Genomic DNA, 24,111 nt, shown 5'->3' with positions numbered 1-24,111 from the left:
TGTAGTTGGTAGCTGTAGCTGTAGTTGGTAGATAGCTGTAGTTGGTAGATAGCTGTTGTTGGTAGATAGCTGTAGTTGGTAGGTAGTTTAGCTATGATTAAACACTGATAGTAGTATGAAACCCGTCAGCTGTTTTTGATCCGTACCTCTCTATGCTGTGGTATTTTATCCTCCTTTTCAATAAATATTTGCATCGGAGTGCCGCTGTCCAGACACACTTTTTGTTCTATCTGGTAGGTAGTTGTAGTTGGTAGGTGGTTGTAGTTGGTAGGTAGCTGTAGTTGGGACTTGGTAGGTAGCTGTAGTTGTAGTTGGTAGGTAGGTAGCTGTAGTTGGTTGGTAGGTAGGTAGCTGTAGTTGGGACTTGGTAGTTGTAGCTGTAGTTGGTAGTTGTAGTTGGTAGTTGTAGTTGGTAGGTAGCTGTAGTTGGTTGGTAGGTAGCTGTAGATGTAGTTGGTAGTTGTAGTTGGTAGGTAGCTGTAGTTGGTAGGTAGGTAGCTGTAGTTGGGACTTGGTAGGTAGCTGTAGTTGGTAGTTGTAGTTGGTAGGTAGCTGTAGTTGGTAGGTAGGTAGCTGTAGTTGGGACTTGGTAGGTAGCTGTAGTTGGTAGTTGTAGTTGGTAGGTAGCTGTAGTTGGTTGGTAGGTAGCTGTAGATGTAGTTGGTAGCTGTAGTTGGGACTTGGTAGGTAGCTGTAGTTGGTAGGTAGCTGTAGTTGGTAGGTAGCTGTAGTTGGTAGGTAGCTGTAGTTGGTAGGTAGCTGTAGTTGGTAGGTAGTTGTAGTTGGTAGCTGTAGTTGTAGTTGGTAGCTGTAGTTGTAGTTGGTAGGTAGCTGTAGTTGGTTGGTAGGTAGCTGTAGATGTAGTTGGTAGCTGTAGTTGGGACTTGGTAGGTAGCTGTAGTTGGTAGGTAGCTGTAGTTGGGACTTGGTAGGTAGTTGGAGTTGGTAGGTAGCTTTAGTTGTAATTGGTAGGTGGTTGGAGTTGGTAGGTAGTTGTAGGTGGTTGTAATTGGTAGGTGGTTGGAGTTGGTAGGTAGTTGTAGGTGGTTGGAGTTGGTAGGTGGTTGTAGTTGGAGTTGGTAGGTATCCGAGTTTAGTAGTTCCACCCCAATGATGATCATACATAGCGTTCTGACAGGCCCGACCCCGCAGTCCTTGTCGGTGATATCACAGTCATTGTTACCGGCGGCGTTAATTCCCGTCTTTCGTTGCGCGGTGGTCTGGGCTTTGTGGACAGACATACATGGCGGGATGGTCCTGCGTGTGGCGGTGTTTGTGTCATAGGTTATTACAAGCCACGCTCTCAGGGTCACCTTCGATGACTCGCCCGCTATTTCTGTGCACACGTTGGCCGTGTCACAAGGCTTTGTAAAGTGGTGACCGGGTCTCGGGAATGGAGCCGTAAACAGGAGCACTGACTTCTCACATTCCAATGGGTGACTCTGGCCAATCAAAGAGACGTTTGCCTAAATGTAACGTGCAAAAGTGATGCAAAAAGTTACCAAATAAAAAGGAATTTGTTTGGCGTCTTTAATGGCTCAGTGACGGGCCTTGTTTATTCTGTGCACAGGATGAATGTTGTGTATTAAACAGACGGTTACCAACCCCCCCTCCTCCTCCTCGAAGCCTAGGCTATATTTGGGAGGTTATGCTGTCAGGGAGATGATCGAGTTTAGCACATGTCCTCATCCAGTATTCCCCATTAGTCGCTGATACACCGCAGACGGCCAGAAGTTCTCCCCTCTCAAGTGTCACCTCAGAGGCCTCTCCATTCTCCTCTCTCTGCTTTACTTACCGGCATGTTTTTGGTTCTTCTAGCCACACCAGAGTTGAAGGAGTTCTTTGCCAAGGCTCGGAATGGATCCATCCGGCTTATAAAAGTGGTCATCGAAGATGGTGAGTGTTATCCTGCGGGGACGGTGAGGGGGCATGGGTGAAGAATGGGACAGGAAGAGACTCGTGGATGGAGAACAGGACAGGAAGGGACTCTTGGATGGAGAACAGGACAGGAAGGGACTCTTGGATGGAGAACAGGACAGGAAGGGACTCTTGGATGGAGAACAGGACAGGAAGGGACTCATGGATGGAGAACAGGACAGGAAGGGACTCTTGGATGGAGAACAGGACAGGAAGGGACTCTTGGATGGAGAACAGGACAGGAAGAGACTCGTGGATGGAGAACAGGACAGGAAGGGACTCATGGATGGAGAACAGGACAGGAAGGGACTCTTGGATGGAGAACAGGACAGGAAGGGACTCTTGGATGGAGAACGGGACAGGAAGGGACTCATGGGTAAAGAAAAGAACAGGAAGGGACTTGTGGATGGAGAATGGAAAGAAAGAAACTCATGGATGGAGAACAGGACAGGAAGGGACCCCTAGATGGGGAGGGGAAAGTAAAGGACTCATGGATGAAGAAGGGGACAGGAAGGGACTCCTAGATGGAGAACACTACAGGAAGGGACTCCTAGATGGAGAACAGGACAGGAAGGGACTCTTGGATGGAGAACAGGACAGGAAGGGACTCTTGGATGGAGAACAGGACAGGAAGGGACTCTTGGATGGAGAACAGGACAGGAAGGGACTCTTGGATGGAGAACAGGACAGGAAGGGACTCTTGGATGGAGAACAGGACAGGAAGGGACTCTTGGATGGAGAACAGGAAGGGACTCTTGGATGGAGAACAGGACAGGAAGGGACTCTTGGATGGAGAACAGGACAGGAAGGGACTCTTGGATGGAGAACAGGACAGGAAGGGACTCTTGGATGGAGAACAGGACAGGAAGGGACTCTTGGATGGAGAACAGGACAGGAAGGGACTCTTGGATGGAGAACAGGACAGGAAGGGACTCTTGGATGGAGAACAGGACAGGAAGGGACTCTTGGATGGAGAACAGGACAGGAAGGGACTCCTGGATTTGAACAGGACGGGAAGGGACTCCTGGATTGAGGGCAGGACGGGAAGGGACTCCTGGATTGAGGACAGGACGGGAAGGGACTCCTGGATTGAGGACAGGACGGGAAGGGACTCCTGGATTGAGGACAGGACGGGAAGGGACTCCTGGATTGAGGACAGGACGGGAAGGGACTCCTGGATTGAGGACAGGACGGGAAGGGACTCCTGGATTGAAAGCAGGACGGGAAGGGACTCCTGGATTGAAAGCAGGACGGGAAGGGACTCCTGGATTGAAAGCAGGACGGGAAGGGACTCCTGGATTGAAAGCAGGACGGGAAGGGACTCCTGGATTGAAAGCAGGACGGGAAGGGACTCCTGGATTGAAAGCAGGACGGGAAGGGACTCCTGGATTGAAAGCAGGACGGGAAGGGACTCCTGGATTGAAAGCAGGACGGGAAGGGACTCCTGGATTGAAAGCAGGACGGGAAGGGACTCCTGGATGGAGAACAGGACAGGAAGGGACTCTTGGATGGAGAACAGGACAGGAAGGGACTCTTGGATGGAGAACAGGACAGGAAGGGACTCTTGGATGGAGAACAGGACAGGAAGGGACTCCTGGATTTGAACAGGACCGGAAGGGACTCCTGGATTTGAACAGGACCGGAAGGGACTCCTGGATTTGAACAGGACCGGAAGGGACTCCTGGATTGAGAACAGGACCGGAAGGGACTCCTGGATTGAGAACAGGACCGGAAGGGACTCCTGGATTGAAAGCAGGACGGGAAGGGACTCCTGGATTGAGAGCAGGACGGGAAGGGACTCCTGGATTGAGAGCAGGACGGGAAGGGACTCCTGGATTGAGAGCAGGACGGGAAGGGACTCCTGGATTGAGAGCAGGACGGGAAGGGACTCCTAGATTGAGAGCAGGACGGGAAGGGACTCCTGGATTGAGAGCAGGACGGGAAGGGACTCCTGGATTGAGAGCAGGACGGGAAGGGACTCCTGGATTGAGAGCAGGACGGAAAGGGACTCCTGGATTGAGAGCAGGACGGGAAGGGACTCCTGGATTGAGAGCAGGACGGGAAGGGACTCCTGGATTGAGAGCAGGACGGGAAGGGACTCCTGGATTGAGAGCAGGATGGGAAGGGACTCCTGGATTGAGAGCAGGACGGGAAGGGACTCCTGGATTGAGAGCAGGACGGGAAGGGACTCCTGGATTGAGAGCAGGACGGGAAGGGACTCCTGGATTGAGAGCAGGAAGGGACTCCTGGATTGAGAGCAGGACGGGACTCCTGGATTGAGAACAGGAAGGGACTCCTGGATTGAGAACAGGAAGGGACTCCTGGATTGAGAACAGGACAGGAAGGGACTCCTGGATGGAGAGGGGAAACAAAGGGACAGAATTGAACTCGTAAATGAAGAAGGGGACAGGAAGGGGCTCAAAGACTAACAACAGGAAAGGGACTCTTAGATCAGGAAGGGATTTACAGAAAAAGAACATGACAGGAAGGGACTAATGGATGGAGAGGGGGCAAGAAGGGACCATCGATGAAAAACAGGGCAGGAAAGAACTCTTAGATGGATAACAAGACAGGGAGGGACTCCTGGATGAAAGGACCATGAATGGAGAGGGAAAGATGACTGGGCCTCAGATGGGGAGGGAGGAGGGATGGATAGAGAGGGGAGGGTAAGGGGGTGATGGTAGAGAGGGGAGGGTAAGGGGGTGATGGTAGAGAGGGGAGGGTAAGGGGGTGATGGTAGAGAGGGGAGGGTAAGGGGGTGATGGTAGAGGGGGCATAGTGTAGAGGATGGTGTAGAATGAGGATGGAAGGGGGTTGAGGGATAGTGTGGGAACTATGGATGGAGAGGGAACATTTACGAGACGATGGAGTGAGGACAACAAGAGCACCATGGATAGAGAGGATAGTGCGAGGATGATGGGACAGATAGTGGTGGAGAGGTGATGGATAGTGAGGGATGGAAAGGGAACAGTAATGGGCCATACACACTATACAATTGTCTTTAGATTTACCAAAACAATATAATATAAAGTCAAACCTAAACACTTTCAATTTGTATGCAGTCAGGCCGGCCCTTGCACTACATAGTTGAAGGTAAATCTAAAGGAAATCGAACAACAAAGGTTGTATAGTGTGTATCCAGCTTAAGCGATGGATTGTGATGGAGCCATGGATGGAGAGGGAACAGAGGACAATGGATGGGGAGGGGACAGGGAAAGAGTGATAGATGGAGAGGACATGGTGAGGATATGTGGCTAGAGAGGGTTGGAAATGAAGAGATGGGACAATGGATGGAGAGGGAACACTGAGTAGGGATCGAGAGGACATGGAGAGGGGACAGTAATGGGGACATGGATGTAGATGGGACCATGAATCGAGAGATGACATTCAAATATCTATAGAGGGAGAGTACATGAGGGGAATATGGATGGAGAGGGGACAGTGATGGGCAGATGAATGAAGAGGGAACAATCGTCGTAAAAGGGACATTGAGAAAGTGGTAGATGGAGAGGACATGGTATGTGGGGGGGATGGGCATGATGGAGGGAATGTGGATGAAGAAGGGACCGTGATGGGGAAATGGCTAAAGATGGAACTATGGATGGAGAAGGGACAGTGTTGGGGAGATGGATGAAGATAAGACTATAGATGGAGTGGGAACAACAGATATAGAGGGGGCGGTGAGAGAGTGATAGATGGGAGAGGACATGGTGTGGAGACTATGGATAGGGGACATGATGAAGAGAAAGTGATGGGGAGATGTCTAAAGATGGGACTAAGGTTGGAGAGGGGACAGTGGATGGGGAGGAGAACATTAATTGGGAGATAGAGCTAGGACCATGGATGGAGAGGGGACAGTGAGGTGGTGATAGTTCGACAAGACATGGAGAGGGGACAGTAATTGGGAGATGGATGGAGATGGGACTGTTGATGGAGAGGACATGATGAGGGGGCAGTGATGGGCAGATGGATGTAGAGGGGACGATGAAATTGTTATAGATGGAGAGGAATATGGATGGATGTAGAGGGGACAATTAAATATTTATAGATGGAGGGGAATATGGATGGAGAAGGGACAGTGATGGGCAGATGGATATAGGGAACAGTGATGGATATAGAGGGGAGGGTGGGAGAGTGGTAGATGGAAAGGACATGGTATGGGGACTATGGATGGGAAGATTAATGGAGGGGACATAATGAAGGGACAGTGATGGGGAGATGGCTAAAGATGGGACTATGGATGGAGAGGGGACAGTGTTGGGGAGATGGATGAAGATAAGACTATAGATGGAGCGGGAACAACAAATATAGAGGGGGCGGTGAGAGAGTGATAGATGGGAGAGGACATGGTGGGAAGACTATGGATGGGGGACATGATGAAGAGAAAGTGATGGGGAGATGTCTAAAGATGGGACTAAGGTTGGAGAGGGGACAATTAGGGGACAATGGATGGGGAGGGGAACATTAATTGGGAGATGGATAGAGCTAGGACCATGGATGGAGAGGGGACAGTGAGGAGGTGATAGTTTGACAAGACATGGTGAGAGGAATATGGATGGAGAGGGGACAGTAATTGGGAGATGGATGGAGATGGGACTGTTGATGGAGGGAGCAGTGATGGGCAGATGGATGTAGAGGGGACAATGAAATTGTTATAGATGGAGAGGACATTATGAGGGAATATGGGTGGAGAAGGGACAGTGATGGGCAGATGGATATAGGGAACAATGATGGATATAGAGGGGATGGTGAGAGAGTGGTAGATGGAAAGGACATGGTATGGGGACTATGGATGGGAAGATTAATGGAGGGGAGATAATGAAGGGAATGTGGGTGACGAAGGGACAGTGATGGGGAGATGGATAGAGATGGGACTATGGATAGAGAGGGAACAATGAGGGGGTTATGGATCAAGGAGATATGGTGATGGGACAGTGTTGTGGAGATGGATGGAGAGGGGACGGCAATAAGGAGATGGTTGGAGGAGAGACGGGGAGGGAGAGATAATGGAGGGAGCCGTTTCTGTTAAAAGGTGTGGTTGGGTCCTTAGAAGTAGAAGGAACTGTCCCTAGTGGAGAATTTACCTGGAATTTTTAGGTAACTTTGCAGAGGTCTCTCGATGTGGATAATGCAACTGTTGTGGATCACAGAAAAGTCCGATACAATCCCATCCAGTGTATAATAAATGAATGTCTGATCCATCACAAAGGGGTACAAAATGGAGATACCCCATAACTTCATTTTAATTATTTTCTAATTCTGGGGTGGAATTGGAACTTGTTTGTCTGTAGGAACCCATTCTGTGTAGTCGGTGTTCTATTACCACCAGGTGAGAATTCTTCCATCCAATGAGAACCCTTCCCCCCAGCACAGCCGCCTGTAATGAGGGTGATTAAGTTGTTGTTAAAATTCTCAGCAGTCCAGGGAAGTGAGGAGCCTGTGTAATCCCTCTGACATGGATGACCTTAGGACCAGAGAAGTTCCCAGGGAAAGTCGCCCTCTTGGGGCTGATTTTAGGACTGAAGCCAATTACTTTGGGACTTTCCAACTCCTTAAAGCAAATGTCAGAGAAAAACCATTAAAACACCCGCAGTGCATCTCCCGTAATACATGAACATTTCTCTTTTTGTTTTATTCCTTTACAAAAACCCTGTAAGTACAGAAAGAGCCCTATATATAAATTCTCTAAAGATAAGTGCAGGAGTTTTTGATTTTAGTAAGAGAAGTATACTCCTTGTTTTGCCAGAAATGCACTCAGTTACTAAGATCTGTTGTTTGCAAACAGTGGTCATTCAAGACAGTGATTTTATTCCAAGGGGACATGGATGGAGAGGGGTTGGTGAGGAGGCCAAGAATGAAGAGGGGTTGGTGAGGCAGCCATGGATAAAGAGGGGTTGGTGAGGAAGCCATGGATGGAGAGGGGTTGGTGAGGAAGCCATGGATGGAGAGGGGTTGGTGAGGAGGCCATGGATGGAGAGGGGTTTGTGACGAGGCCAGGGATAGAGAGGGGTTGGTGAGGAGGTCATGGGTGGAGAGGAGTTGGTGAGGAGGCCAAGAACGAAAAGGGGTTGGTGAGGAAGCCATGAATGGAGAGGGGTTGGTGAGGAAGCCATGAATGGAGAGGGGTTGGTGAGGAAGCCATGAATGGAGAGGGGTTGGTGAGGAGGTCATGGGTGGAGAGGGGTTGGTGAGGAGGCCATGGATGAAGAGAGGTTGGTGGGGAGGCCATGGATAAAGAGGGGTTGGTGGGGAGGCCATGGATAAAGAGGGGTTGGTGGAGAGGTCATGGATGGAGAGGGGTTGGTGAGGAGGCCATGGATGGAGAGGGGTTGGTGAGGAGGCCATGGATGGAGAGGGGTTGGTGAGGAGGCCATGGATGGAGAGGGGTTGGTGAGGAGGCCATGGATGGAGAGGGGTTGGTGAGGAGGCCATGGATGGAGAGGGGTTGGTGAGGAGGCCATGGATAGAGAGGGGTTGGTGAGGAGGCCGTGGATGAAGAGGGGTCGGTGAGGGGGCTCTGGATGGAGAGGGGTTGGTGAGGAAGCCATGGATGGAGAGGGGTTGGTGAGGAAGCCATGGATGGAGAGGGGTTGGTGAGGAAGCCATGGATGGAGAGGGGTTGGTGAGGAAGCCATGGATGGAGAGGGGTTGGTGAGGAGGCCATGGATGGAGAGGGGTTGGTGAGGAGGCCAGGGATAGAGAGGGGTTGGTGACGAGGCCGTGGATAGAGAGGGGTAGGTGAGGGGGCTCTGGATGAAGATGGGGACACGAAGGGGTCATGGATGTAAAGGGGGAAACAAAGGGACCATGGATTGAGAAAGGACAGTGAAGGGGCTATGGATGAAGAGGGGACAGTAAAGAAGCCATGGATGAAGATGGACATGGATGGAGAGGGGACAGTAAAGGGGCCATGAATGAAGAGGGGACAGTGAAGAAGCCATAGATGAAGATGGGGGAAAGTGAGGGGGGGCATGGATGGAGAAGGGAAAATGAAGGGATCATGGATGTAGAGAGAGGGCAACAAAGGGGCCATGGATTGTGAAGGGGCAAAGGATGAAGAGGGGGCAACAAAGGGCCATGGGTGAAACATTGACCGTGAAGGGGACACAGATGAAGTGGGGAAAAGTGAAGGGTCCGTAGATGACAGCGATAGGACCATGGATTGAGAGGAGGCATTGAAGGGGCAATGGATGCAGAGGGGACAGTGAAGAAGTCACAGATGCAGAGGGGACAGTAAAGGATCCATGGATGAAGAGGAGACAGTGAAGGATCCATGGATGAAGAGGAGACAGTGAAGGATCCATGGATGCAGAGGGGACAGTGAAGGGTCCATGGAGGAAGAAGGGAGACTGAAGGGTCCATTGATGGAGAGGGTAGAGGGGACAGTGAAGGGTCCATGGAGGAAGAAGGGAGACTGAAGGGTCCATTGATGGAGAGGGTAGAGGGGACAGGGAAGAAGTCATAAATGAAGAAGGGGGCAGTGAGGCGGCCACGGAAGGGGAAAGAGTGAACGGTCCATGGGACTGCAGAGACGGAGTGAGAAACAAGATGGGGGGGGGGGGTATCCTAATTTGAACAAGTAGATAAGGTGCAATCACCCAGTATTAAGAGATGAGGCAGATAGTTATTGCTGGTATGCTGGTATCAGTCCTTCTGAGGCCGGCCGGTAGATGGGAATGGTAAACCAGTGATGGCGTCTGTTGTTTCTCCTCCATGCAGAGCAGCTGGTGTTGGGCGCACACAAGGACCTCCGACATAACTGGGACCAAGACTACGACTCCTTCATCCTCCCGCTGCTGGACGACACGCAGCCATGCTACATCCTCTACCGCCTGGACAGCCAGAACGCACAGGGATTCGAGTGGCTCTTCCTGTCGTGGTCACCGGATCACTCCCCGGTACGTTCACAGACTCCTTTCCCACCAAGTTACAGACACAAAGATCTGTACACAAACTCGCTCACTTGCCACCGCCACCATTCTCTATGCACACTACAAATCCCAGAATCCCATAGTCCATCACAGGAGCAAGCAAGAGAGGTTGGCTACATTCCTACATGCCGTGGGACCATGGGGAACAAACGTAGCCATCCTCTAAAAGTCATCACAGCAGTAAAACATCATCACAAGACTTTTTTCCCCCCTTCCCTTGGTACAAGTATTGGAAATTGCTGGATTCTTTTGCAAAATGTTTTGTTTGTTCTTTCAATATTACACAATTCAATCTTGCAATGATAGAAATGTACAAAAAGGGCAATAAAACCTGGATAGTTCTTCCTGTTCCTCAATCCATTCCAAACCACAGAAAGTTTTGGCTTGAGTTGAGAATTCAGACCGGTTTGCTGGAGAGGAAGTCCGCTGTGTATCTGGAAATGTCTACTCCCCCAGGACCATAGATTCGCTCTGAAAAGCTAAAGACTCATTCATAACATTTGTTACTTATTGCATCGTTGACAGGTGCGGCTGAAGATGCTGTATGCAGCGACCAGGGCGACTGTGAAGAAAGAGTTTGGAGGAGGACACATCAAAGATGAAATGTTTGGGACACTAAAGGTCAGTGTTCACGGGGCGTTCGCTCTTCTCATATTGCCACCAATGTAATAGCATTGTCCTGTCCTGGTCTGGATGTGTAGACAATAGAGGTAAAGAAATAGGTCCATGAGGTGGTCCAACAAAGGTCCATGAGGTGGTCTAACAAAGGTTTATGAGGTGCCCCAGCAAAGGTGTGTCGGGTGGCCCAACAAAGGTGTGTCGAGTGGCCCAACAAAGGTGTGTCGGGTGGCCCAACAAAGGTGTGTCGGGTGGCCCAACAAAGGTGTGTCGGGTGGCCCAACAAAGGTGTGTCGGGTGGCCCAACAAAGGTGTGTCGGGTGGCCCAACAAAGGTGTGTCGGGTGGCCCAACAAAGGTGTGTCGGGTGGCCCAACAAAGGTGTGTCGGGTGGCCCAACAAAGGTCCATCATCCGGTGGCCCAACAAAGGTCCATCATCCGGTGGCCCAACAAAGGTCCATCATCCGGTGGCCCAACAAAGGTCCATCATCCGGTGGCCCAACAAAGGTCCATCATCAGGTGGCCCAACAAAGGTCCATCATCAGGTGGCCCAACAAAGGTCCATCATCAGGTGGCCCAACAAAGGTCCATCATCAGGTGGCCCAACAAAGGTCCATCATCAGGTGGCCCAACAAAGGTCCATCATCAGGTGGCCCAACAAAGGTCCATCATCAGGTGGCCCAACAAAGGTCCATCATCAGGTGGCCCAACCAAGGTCCATCATCAGGTGGCCCAACCAAGGTCCATCATCAGGTGGTCCAACCAAGGTCCATCATCAGGTGGTCCAACCAAGGTCCATCATCAGGTGGTCCAACCAAGGTCCATCATCAGGTGGTCCAACCAAGGTCCATCATCAGGTGGTCCAACCAAGGTCCATCATCAGGTGGTCCAACCAAGGTCCATCATCAGGTGGTCCAACCAAGGTCCATCATCAGGTGGTCCAACCAAGGTCCATCATCAGGTGGTCCAACCAAGGTCCATCATCAGGTGGCCCAACCAAGGTCTGTCAGGTGGCCCAACAGAGGTCCATCAAGTGGCCCAACAAAGGCCCATCATCTGGTGGTCCAACAGAGGTCCGTCGGCTGGCCCAACAAAGGTGTGTCAGGTGGCCCAACAGAGGTCCATCATCAAGTGGCCCAACAAAGGTCCATCATCAGGTGGTCCAACAAAGGTCCATCATCAGGTGGTCCAACAAAGGTCCATCAGGTGGTGGGTAGGAACCATGTAGCTCACTTTTCAAATATCCATAAAAAGATTGTTCTAAACGAGTCCTAACTGAAGTTCTATATATAAATTCAGTATAGCGAGTGTTTGGCCTCTACATCACAGGGGTTCCACTTCTATAAAAAGAGGAGCCAGATCAACCTTGATCATAGATATTTATTGTTCATAGAGGTGTACAGACAACACATGGGGTCAATTAGTGTTCCCTTCATCAGGGCTGTTTGTCCTTCGTCAGGGCTGTCTGTGGTCCACATCTTCTATGCTGTGGACACTTCCTAATTTAGAGACTCCCGCACACAAGATCTCACCTCTGACTATGAGAACTCCTTAGTGGTTTGTCCAGGAATCCACCAAACATTGAATGTTTGGCTGTGGGTGGAGCGCAGATCACACCTATAGAAAGACCGGGTCACTGCTGACCTGAGGATGTTATTAGATGTGTAGATTTATCCGTATTTCCAGGATGTAACATTGTTTCTCTGTGTGGCAGGAAGAAGTTGCTTTCAACGGGTACCAGAAACACGTTACTTCTTGTGCTGCGCCGGCGCCCCTTACCGCAGCCGAGCTGGAACTGCAGCAAATAAAGATAAACGAGGTGAGCGTTGGATCGAGGGGTATGGGGGGCGGAGGAGGGGGTCAGCGAGCGCAGTGTGGTGTTCCTCTTCCCTGACTACGAATTTTCTGCAGGTGAAGACGGAGATCAGTGTGGAGAGCAAACAGCAGACTCTGCAGGGGCTGTCCTTCCCGCTGAGGCCGGAGGCTGAGGAGGCCGTCCAGCTGCTGAAACAGAAAAAAATCAACTACATCCAACTGGTGAGTCACAGACGTCCCAGCTCGGGTCATGGGTCAAAATCTGTATTTATTTTTTTTTTTTTGTTTGTTTTTTAGTTGTTTTTTTTAGATTCCTTTTTATATTTGCTTTTTATTTATTTTTTTATTTTTAATGATAATAGTGTTTGTTCTATTAGTTTTATTTTACTTTTATCTTTATAGATCTATTTTAAGCTACCAGCCTAGTTTATGGCACAAAATCTGCATTTGTTTTGTTTTGGGTTTTTCTTATACTATTATTTTTTTATTTTATTTTTTTTATTTTATTTTGCTATTTTTCTTTTTAGGTTTTGTTTAGATTACTTTTTATATTTGCTTTTTATTTTTTGTTTTTTTTTTATTTTGTTAGTATTGTACTTTTAGTTATATTTTTGGTGATAATAGTTTGTTTTTATGGTATTTTTTTTTTTCTTTTATCGTTTTCCCCGCTTATCGGAGCCGTCGGTAGCAGGAAAACGATCCGATCCCCTCTTGTGCTGGGCAGGAAGTGGAGTGAGGACAAGCTGGCCCCCACTCCACTCTATGGCCTTGGAGGACCAGAGCGACGTCAGACATCACTTTTGCTCAACGGCCTTAACCACTTAAGCCCCGGAGGATTTGGCTGCTTAAAGACCAGGGGGTATTTTGCGATTCGGCACTGCGTGACTTTAACGGACAATTGCGCGGTCCTGCGACGCTGTACCTAAACAAATTTGACGTCCTTTTTTTCCCCACAAACAGCTTTCTTTTGGTGGTATTTGATCACCTGTGCGATATATTTTTTTTTTTTTTTTTTGATCATGCGCTATAAACAAAAAAGAGCGTCAATTTTGCAAAAATAACAATATTTTTCACATTTTTTTATTTATATGAAATTCCCCAAAAAAAAATGTAAAAATCAAAATTTTTTAACATTTTCAGCCAATTTGTTTTATGCTACATATGTTTGGTAAAAAAAATCGAAAAAAGCGTATTTTGATTGGTTCACGCAAAAGTTATCGCGTTTACTAACTAAGGGAAAGATTTCTGTCATTTTTGTTTGTTTTTTTTTAACGCGTAATGGCGGCGATCTGCGATTTTTTTTTTTTTTTTTTTTTTTTTTTTTTTTTTTTTTTTTTTTTTGCGGTACTGCGACAATGGGGCGGACAGATCGGACCCCTGACTGACATTTTTGACACTTTTGGGGTTACCAGTGACATTTCTACAGTAATCAGTGCTATACATATGCACGGTTACTGTAAAAATTACACTGGCAGGGAAGAAGTTAACTTTATTTGAGAGGGAGGGGCTGTGTGTGTCCCTAGAGGCGTGATTCTAACTGTGATTGGCTGTGGCTTGAGCTGTAGGAACAATGATCAACGGTCCTACATAGTAGAACCGTATGATCAGTGTTCCTACACAGGGAAGAATGACAGGCGGCTTGTTTACACAGCCTGCCTGCCTTTCTCCCTCTCCACCGACGATCGCTGAGTGACCGGCGGACATCGGGTCCGCCGGTCACATGCGCGGGGGGGTCCGTGACCGCGCGGGAGCGCGCCGCCGCCAGCGGCGCGCGCTTGCTCCCCAGAGCCTCACAGGCTAGTGACGTACCGATACGTCACTCTGCCTGTGAGGGGCTGACCGCTGCAGTATATGTACTTGCGGCGGTCAGCAAGCGGTTAAAAGGTCCAACTTTTTTTATTTATTTTTTTTAGAAAAAAAAAGAAAAAACAACTTTTTTTTTTTATTTAGTTTATTTATTTTTTTATTGCTTTTTAGTGTAGATGTGAGGTGTGAGGTCTTTTTAACCCCCAGATCTCACATTAAAGAGGTCCTGTCCTGCTTATTTCTGGCCCCCACTCCACTCTATGGCCTTGGAGGACCGGAGCGACGTCAGACATCACTTTTGCCCAACGGCCTTAAAAGGTCCAACTTTTTTTTTTTTTTTGATTAAAAAAAAAAAAAAAAAAACATTTTATTTTTTTTATTTATTTATTTATTTATTTTTATTGCTTTTTAGTGTAGATGTGAGGTGTGGGGTCTTTTTGACCCCAGATTTCACATTAAAGAGGTCCTGTCCTGCTTATTTCTATTACAAGGGATGTTTACATTCTTTGTAATATCAATAAAAGTGATCAAAACATTTTTTTTAAAGGGACAGTGTAAAAATAAAAAGTAAAATAAATAAGAAAAAAAAATAAAAAGTTTAAAGTGCGCCATCCCTCTGAGCTCGCGCGCAGAAGCAAACGCATACACTGGTCGCACCCACATATGTACACAGCGGTCAAACCACACATGTGAGGTATCGCCGCGATCGTCAGAGCGAGAGCAATTATTCTATCCCTAGACCTCCTCTGTAGTTCTAAACTTGGAACCTGGAAAACTTTTTAAATCATCGCCTAGTGAGATTTTTAAGTACCGACATTTTTCACCATTCCACGAGCGTGAGCAATTTTGAAGCTGGACATTTTGGGTATCTATTTACTCGGCGTAACTTTATCTTTCTTGGGGCGTGGCCTGGAGCGGCATGAGATAAGGACGTAAGTAGCTGGAGCTCCGCCAGAATCCTATCCTAAATCACCCATCCTGTCTCCCTGCGCTATCTCACTGTGACCCGCTGCTCCCCAGGGCACTCCGGCGACGGTCCTGCCATGTCTCTGGGGGAAAAAAAAAAAAATATCTTTTCTTATTATGCAAAAAAAATTGGGCTAACTTTACTGTTTTTTTTTATTTTTTTAATGAAAAAAAGTGTTTTGTTTTTCCAAAAAATTGCGTTTGGAAGTCCGCCGTACCAATACGGTGTGAGATAAAGTATTGCAACAACCTCCATTTTTATTCTCTAGAGTATTTGCTGAAAAAATATATAAAAAAAAAAAAAAATAAATATATATATATATATATATATATATATATATATATATATATATATATATATATATTATGTTTGAGGGTTCTAAGTAATATTTTGTAACAAAAAATGATATAATATAAAAAAATATATATATATTGTTTGGGGGTTCTAAGTAATTTTCTAACAAAAAATGCTATAAAAAAATATATAATCTTTGGGGTTTCTAAGTAAATTACTAACAAAAAAATGCTAAAAAAAAAAAATATATATATATATATATATATATATATATTATATATATATATATATATATATATATAATGTTTGAGGGTTCTAAGTAATATTTTCTAACAAAAAATGATATAAAAAAAATATATATAATCTTTGGGGGTTCTAAGTAAATTACTAACAAAAAATGCTAAAATATATATAATATATATGTTTGAGGGTTCTAAGTAATATTTTCTAACAAAAAATGATATAAAAAATATATATATATTCTTTGGGGGTTCTAAGTAATTTTCTAACAAAAAATGCTAAAAATAAATAAATATATATATAAAATGTTTGGGGGTTCTAAGTAATTTTCTAACAAAAATGCTATAAAAAAATATATAATCTTTGGGGTTTCTAAGTAAATTACTAACAAAAAATGCTAAAAAAATATATATATATATATATATATATATATAATGTTTGAGGGTTCTAAGTAATATTTTCTAACAAAAAATGATATAAAAAATATATATATAATCTTTGGGGGTTCTAAGTAATTTTCTAACAAAAAATGCTAAAAAAAAAAAAAAAAAAAAAATGAGATATATAGATATATATAATGTTTGGGAGTTCTAAGTAATTTTCTAACAAATCCTGATTTTAACTTGTAAACGACAAGTGCCAGAAATAGGCCCGGGTCCCTAATGGTTAAAAAACAAATCACAAGCCAATCCTGTACAATACAGAGGAATGAATGTCCAGCAATCTGCTGTCAGCTATTCCCATTGAGTGGCTATTGGGAGTCTGTACTTTTGATGAAAAATAGCATAATGTGCCACCTGGTGGCTATAACAAACATTGCACAACAGCAGTATTATATAATAAAATACAATTATAATGTAATAAAGTATCACTTTATCTTTTCTTTGGTCCTTGCCCCAATAAAGAAAATATGCAGATTTCGATTTGTTTAAAAATAATTGATAATTTCCCCCTGATGAACGCTGGAGTCGATGTTCACATGTCACACATTGCTGGATATACATTATATTACCAAAAGTATTGAGACGCCGGCCTTTACACGCACATGAACTTTAATGGTATCCCAGTCTTAGTCCGTAGGGTTCAATATTGAGTTGCCCCACCCTTTGCAGCTATAACAGCTTCAACTCTTCAGGGAAGGTAGAGCTGCAGGATTCTGGTTAAAATGAGAATCACAATTTTTTTTTTTTATTGCTTAGAATAAAGATCATGATTCTCGGCCTAACATCATCCATTACATTATACAAAAAATTGGGCTAACTTTACTGTTTATTTTTTTATTAATTAAAATATATTTTTTCCCAAAAAATTGCATTTGAAAGACTGCTGCGCAAATACAGTGTGACCTAAAAATGTCAACGACTGCCATTTTATTCTTTAGGGTCTCTGTTTATTTTATTTTTTTTAACAGAGACCCTAAAGAATAAAATGGCAGCCGTTGACATTTTTATGTCACACTGTATTTGCGCAGCAGTCTTTCAAATGCAATCTTTTGGGAAAAAATATATTTTAATTAATAAAAAAAATAAAAAAAACAGTAAAGTTAGCCCAATTTTTTGTATTATGTAATGGATGATGTTAGGCTGAAAATCGTGATCTTTATTCTAAGCAACAAAAAAACTTGTAAGTAACAAGAGTCAGAAAAAGGCTTGAGGCTTTTTTTTTTTTTTGACAGCTGTGAGTGAGCAGAGAACGGCTCTGCACTGTATGAATCGTGGAAATGCCGGATTAAGATCGTGTGGGGGGGGGGGGGGGTGAATCGAGATCGCAATTTTTTTTTTTTACCGATAAACTGTGTAGCTCTATGGGAAGGCTGTCCACAAGGTTTAGGAGTGTTTATGGGAACAATTGACGATTCTTCCAGAAGCACATTTGTGAGGTCAGGCACTGACGTTGGATGAGAAGGCCTGGTCCGCTCTAATTCATCCCAAAGGTGTTCTATCAGGTTGGGGTCAGGACTCTGTGCAGGCCAGTCATGTTCCTTCACCCCAAACTCGCTCATCTACTTCTTTATGGACCTTGCTTTGTGCAGTCATGTTGGAACAGGAAGGGGCCATCCCCAAACTCCTCCCACAAAGTTGGGAGCATGAAATTGGCCAAAATGTCTTGGTAGGCTGACACCTTAGGAGTTTCCTTCACTGGAACTGAATCGTTCTCACCACAGGACATCCCGGTCGTGGAGGATCATCTTCGTGTCCTCAGTTCTTCTTGGGTGCAGATTCAAGAGTCTTTACAGGTGTCTGCACAGCCTAAGAACCTCCAGGCAGACCGGAAACATTTATCTGCTCCTTCGTACCAGGTCAGGGAGAGGGTTTGGTTGTCGACCCGCAATCTCATCCTCAGGGTGCCCACTACTAAACTGGCTCCTTAAGAGTCCCCTTCACTGGAACTAAGGGGCCAAGCCCAACTCCTGAAAAACAACCCCCACACCATAATCCCCCCTCCCCCACACCATAATCCCCCCTCCACCAAATGATTTGGACCAGGGCACAAAGCAAGGTCCATAAAGACATGGATGAGTGAGTTTGGGGTGGAGGAACCTGACTGGCCTGCACAGAGTCCTGACCTCAACCCCCATAGAACACCTTTGGGATGAAGTAGAGCGGAGACTGTGAGCCAGGCCTTCTCATCCAACATCAGTGCCTGACCTCACAAATGCGCTTCTGGAAGAATGGTGAAACATTCCCATAGACACTCCTAAAACTTGTGGACAGCCTTCCTAGAGGAGTTGAAGCTGTTATAGCTGCAAAGGGTGGGCCAACTCAATACTGAACCCTACGGACTAAGACTGAGATGCCATTAAAGTTCATGTGTGTGTAAAGGCAGGCGTCCCAATACTTTTGGTAATATAGTGTGTATATATATATATATTTGCATTTGTAAATGTGATGTAGAACTGACCTTTCTTCAGTAAATATCGGCTCGTTTTCTTGCTGGTTTTATGCATCTTTTTTGTTTTTTTTTGAGAATTTTCTCTTCATTTTTCAGAAATTGGATCTAGAAAAGGAGACCATCGACCTCGTCCACACCAAACACACGGACATCCAGGATCTGCCGGCCAGAGTCCCCAAAGACACGGGGCGTTATCACTTCTTCCTCTACAAACACTCCCATGAAGGGGACTACCTGGAGTCTATAGGTAAGTGGGGGGGGGGGGGTGTAGGGTAAGTGGAGTCTATAGGTGAGTGGAGGGGGGTTTAGGGTAAGTGGAGTCTATAGGTAAGTGGGGGGGTGTAGGGTATGTGGAGTCTATAGGTGAGTGGGGGGGGGGTGTAGGGTAAGTGGAGTCTATAGGTAAGTGGGGGGGGGTGTAGGGTAAGTGGAGTCTATAGGTGAGTGGAGGGGGGGTGTAGGGTAAGTGGAGTCTATAGGTGAGTGTGGGGGGGTTTAGGGTAAGTGGAGTCTATAGGTAAGTGGGGGGGGGGTGTAGGGTAAGTGGAGTCTATAGGTGAGTGGAGGGGGGTTTAGGGTAAGTGGAGTCTATAGGTAAGTGGGGGGGTGTAGGGTATGTGGAGTCTATAGGTGAGTGGGGGGGGTGTAGGGTAAGTGGAGTCTATAGGTAAGTGGGGGGGGGGTGTAGGGTAAGTGGAGTCTATAGGTGAGTGGAGGGGGGGTGTAGGGTAAGTGGAGTCTATAGGTGAGTGTGGGGGGGTTTAGGGTAAGTGGAGTCTATAGGTAAGTGGGGGGGGGGGGGTGTAGGGTAAGTGGAGTCTATAGGTGAGTGGAGGGGGGTTTAGGGTAAGTGGAGTCTATAGGTAAGTGGGGGGGGTGTAGGGTAAGTGGAGTCTATAGGTGAGTGTGGGGGGGTGTAGGGTAAGTGGAGTCTATAGGTAAGTGGGGGGGGGGTGTAGGGTGAGTGGAGGGGGGTTTAGGGTAAGTGGAGTCTATAGGTAAGTGGGGGGGTGTAGGGTATGTGGAGTCTATAGGTGAGTGGGGGGGGGTGTAGGGTAAGTGGAGTCTATAGGTGAGTGGAGGGGGGGTGTAGGGTAAGTGGAGTCTATAGGTGAGTGTGGGGGGGTTTAGGGTAAGTGGAGTCTATAGGTAAGTGGGGGGGGGTGTAGGGTAAGTGGAGTCTATAGGTGAGTGTGGGGGGGTGTAGGGTAAGTGGAGTCTATAGGTAAGTGGGGGGGGGGGGTGTAGGGTAAGTGGAGTCTATAGGTGAGTGTGGGGGGGGTTTAGGGTAAGTGGAGTCTATAGGTAAGTGGGGGGTGGGGGGGTGTAGGGTAAGTGGAGTCTATAGGTGAGTGGAGGGGGGTGTAGGGTAAGTGGAGTCTATAGGTAAGTGGGGGGTGGGGGGGGGGTGTATGTGGAGTCTATAGGTAAGTGGGGGGGGGTGTAGGGTAAGTGGAGTCTGGGGCCTCATTATAATATATGCTCATGTGAGGACCATGTTTGCCTGCATGAGGATGCACCTATACCTATAGGCTCCAAACACTCAACTTACCTATAAGCCTCATTCTCACAGGCATACTATAGCGCATGCCTATGCGAGGACCGGCCAGCTATGTATCCCCATGTGGGTAGTGCCATTCATTTCAGTTGGGATGTAGCAACTGCATGGACCCAGCCGCTGCTCCCAATCTGACAACCGGTAAGTTGAGTGTATGGAGTTTATAGGTAAGTGGAGAGTATAGAGTCTGTAGGTAAGTGAAGTCTGTGGGTGAGTGGAGAGTATAGAGTCTGTAGGTGAGTGGAGAGTATAGAGTCTGCAGGTAAGTGAAGTCTATAGGTGAGTGGAGAGTATAGAGTCTGTAGGTAAGTGAAGTCTATAGGTGAGTGGAGAGTATAGAGTCTGTAGGTAAGTGAAGTCTGTGGGTGAGTGGAGAGTATAGAGTCTGCAGGTAAGTGAAGTCTATAGGTGAGTGGAGAGTATAGAGTCTGTAGGTAAGTGAAGTCTGTGGGTGAGTGGAGAGTATAGAGTCTGTAGGTGAGTGGAGAGTATAGAGTCTATAGGTGGGTGGAGAGTATAGAGTCTGTAGGTAGGTGAAGTCTATAGGTGAGTGGAGAGTAGAGAGTCTGTAGGTAGGTGAAGTCTATAGGTGAGTGGAGAGTAGAGAGTCTGCAGGTAAGTGAAGTCTATGAGTAATTTGGTTCACATAGAACCATAAAAGACCAGTTAGATTTGCTCCATCCGGTACAGAAGGTGTATCAGGAAGGGATGGTGACCCGGGAGGAAGTTGTATTTTTTGGGGTGTGTGGGGTGTGTCTGGGTCAGATTCCTCTGGCTGTGTATTGTCTCCTGGAGTCACACGTTGATTCTGTTGCTCGCAGTGTTCATCTACTCCATGCCGGGTTACAAGTGCAGTATAAAGGAGCGCATGCTGTACTCCAGCTGTAAGAACCGTCTCCTGGAGTCCTTGGAGCAGGAATACCAGCTGGACATCGCCAAGAAGGTAACCTCACCGCTTCCTTCCGAGTCCTCCTGGGGGAGGGGGGGGGGGGATCTAATTCATTTTTTTTTTTTCAATCTTATTTTATTAAAAGATGCATAGAAAAAGAATGTACAACCATATAAAAAGTTATACAATACGGTACAAAGATCAGGATCACAAGAAAATTAGCATAGTTACAAAATTATGGCATTTTCACAATCTGATTTTCGTACGTAAAAGAATAATAAAGACCTCCTAAGGTTTCCGCATCGAAATACATGAACTAGATCTCATAGGCCACCAAAAAGCAAATGGACCCATTATATCGGAGAGGATATTGTGAGTTACATCAATAACCTCCTTCTCAAAGTAGGATATGATCTGTTAAGGTCATTAGAGATGTTATATACATGGAATTTTGTCAGAATTTGGTGTAAAGGTAGCTCAGAAAAGTGGAAGAATATAAATGAGACAGAAGATGGAATAAGGAAAGAGGGAGAGGGGGGAAAGTGTTGTGAAGGTTGTACGCACTCCATCATGGCACAGGGGTACCAGTATCTGTTGCGTCCTTGGCCCAGTGAACGAAGTCTGCTGAAAATTGTAACATGAACCAAGATGACCATGTGGTGGAGAATTGATCCAGTTTCCCATTCTCGGAACATGAACCAAGATGACCATGTGGTGGAGAATTGGTCCTGTTTCCCATTTTTGGAACACGAACCAAGATGACCATGTGGTGGAGAATTGGTCCTGTTTCCCATTTTTGGAACACGAACCAAGATGACCGTGTGGTGGAGAATTGGTCCAGTTTTCCAGTCTCGGAACACGAACCAAGATGACCATGTGGTGGAAAATTGGTCCAGTTTCCCATTCTCCTGCGCCAACAGACGTTCCAAGTTTCCAATCTCGTCCACCTCAATGGCCCAGTCTCCCAGTGAAGGCATATCCAATGTTCTCCAATGTTTAGGTCTTACTACCCTTGTTGCGGCCAAGAAGTGCCACAGGATGTCCTTTTTGATGGATCAAAATGACCCAGGTATGATTGAATGACCCAGGTATGATTGATAATAGGGCCATTTCCGGTGTGGGTTGAAGAGAGGTCAACATCAGCCTGCAGTACAGAGTAAAAATCGTCTCCCACAGTTTCCGAACTGGGGGACAATCTCACCAAATACGGAGTAGTGTCCTTGTAGCAGATGAACACCTCCAACAAACATCTGATAGGGAAAGGTCTATGTATTTTACAGTGGAGGAGCATCTGTACCTTCTGGTCAACAATTTAAAGCCCTTCTCCTGGATTTTGGTGGCCAGTGATAGTTTATGTGTTAATATGAAGCATTTCATATGTCTATGAGTGAGATAGCATGTTGAAGTTCCCTCCCCCATGCTCGCATGTAGGGCAGCAGATCAGGGGAAAAAGCCCCGAAGCAACAGGGAGTACAGATTGGAGACGGCCCGCTCGGGAGGACCGGCTTGCAAAAGCAGGTCCTCAAAACAAATTCTTTTTTTTTTTTTTTTTTCGTTTTATTTTATTTAAATTTCTTTAAACATTTCATTAATGTTGTTTGTTTTTTTTTTTTTTGAATTTAATTATTTATTTCATTTATTAAATTTATTGGTATCACAAGGGTGCAAACAATCCTTTTTATGATCGCTTTGGGAAAGTGGCAGGTCCCCTTTATGGAGACATCAGGGGTCTAATATAAATAATAAAAAATAATCTGCTAAAAAAAAAATATATATATATATATATACACAGTGCCTTGCAAAAGTATTTGCCCCCCTTGAACTTTGCGACCTTTTGCCACATTTCAGGCTTCAAACATAAAGATATAAAACTGTAATTTTTTGTGAAGAATCAACAACAAGTGGGACACAATCATGAAGTGGAACGAAATTTATTGGATATTTCAAACTTTTTTAACAAATAAAAAACTGAAAAATTGGGCGTGCAAAATTATTCAGCCCCTTTTACTTTCAGTGCTGCAAACTCTCTCCAGAAGTTCAGTGAGGATCTCTGAATGATCCAATGTTGACCTAAATGACTAATGATGATAAATAGAATCCACCTGTGTGTAATCAAGTCTCCGTATAAATGCACCTGCACTGTGATAGTCTCAGAGGTCCGTTTAAAGCGCAGAGAGCATCATGAAGAACAAGGAACACACCAGGCAGGTCCGAGATACTGTTGTGGAGAAGTTTAAAGCCGGATTTGGATACAAAAAGATTTCCCAAGCTTTAAACATCCCAAGGAGCCCTGTGCAAGCGATAATATTGAAATGGAAGGAGTATCAGACCACTGCAAATCTACGAAGACCTGGCCGTCCCTCTAAACTTTCAGCTCATACAAGGAGAAGACTGATCAGAGATGCAGCCAAGAGGCCCATGATCACTCTGGATGAACTGCAGAGATCTACAGCTGAGGTGGGAGACTCTGTCCATAGGACAACAATCAGTCGTATACTGCACAAATCTGCCCTTTATGGAAGAGTGGCAAGAAGAAAGACATTTCTTAAAGATATCCATAAAAAGTGTTGTTTAAAGTTTGCCACAAGCCACCTGGGAGACACCAAACATGTGGAAGAAGGAGCTCTGGTCAGATGAAACCAAAATCAAACTTTTTGGCAACAATGCAAAACGTTATGTTTGGCGTAAAAGCAACACAGCTCATCACCCTGAACACACCATCCCCCACTGTCACACATGGTGATGGCAGCATCATGGTTTGGGCCTGCTTTTCTTCAGCAGGGACAGGGAAGATGGTTAAAATTGATGGGAAGATGGATGGAGCCAAATACAGGACCATTCTGGAAGAAAACCTGATGGAGTCTGCAAAAGACCTGAGACTGGGACAGAGATTTGTCTTCCAACAAGACAATGATCCAAAACATAAAGCAAAATCTACAATGGAATGGTTCACAAATAAACATATCCAGGTGTTAGAATGGCCAAGTCAAAGTCCAGACCTGAATCCAATCGAGAATCTGTGGAAAGAACTGAAAACTGCTGTTCACAAACGCTCTCCATCCAACCTCACTGAGCTCGAGCTGTTTTGCAAGGAGGAATGGGCAAAATTTTCAGTCTCTCGATGTGCAAAACTGATAGAGAAATACCCCAAGCGACTTACAGCTGTAATCGCAGCAAAAGGTGG

General features: G+C 46.0%; 1 protein-coding gene across 1 annotated transcript in view; it reads left to right on the top strand.

Moving 5' to 3' along the window:
• The window catches only part of TWF2 (twinfilin actin binding protein 2), a 42,308-nt gene that overhangs the window by 14,134 nt on the left and 4,063 nt on the right, over positions 1-24,111 (top strand). Inside the window, exons 2-8 of the mRNA XM_082266641.1 lie at positions 1,819-1,896; positions 9,637-9,815; positions 10,374-10,469; positions 12,181-12,285; positions 12,378-12,503; positions 18,577-18,727; positions 20,860-20,981. Coding sequence (XP_082122767.1) covers positions 1,819-1,896; positions 9,637-9,815; positions 10,374-10,469; positions 12,181-12,285; positions 12,378-12,503; positions 18,577-18,727; positions 20,860-20,981 — 857 coding nt within the window. The remainder of the gene's footprint in view (positions 1-1,818; positions 1,897-9,636; positions 9,816-10,373; positions 10,470-12,180; positions 12,286-12,377; positions 12,504-18,576; positions 18,728-20,859; positions 20,982-24,111) is intronic.

This window comes from Pelophylax lessonae (assembly GCF_965119305.1).
Source record: "Pelophylax lessonae genome assembly, chromosome: 8".
Classification (NCBI taxonomy): domain Eukaryota; kingdom Metazoa; phylum Chordata; class Amphibia; order Anura; family Ranidae; genus Pelophylax; species Pelophylax lessonae.
This window is presented reverse-complemented; position numbering and strand designations above follow the sequence as displayed.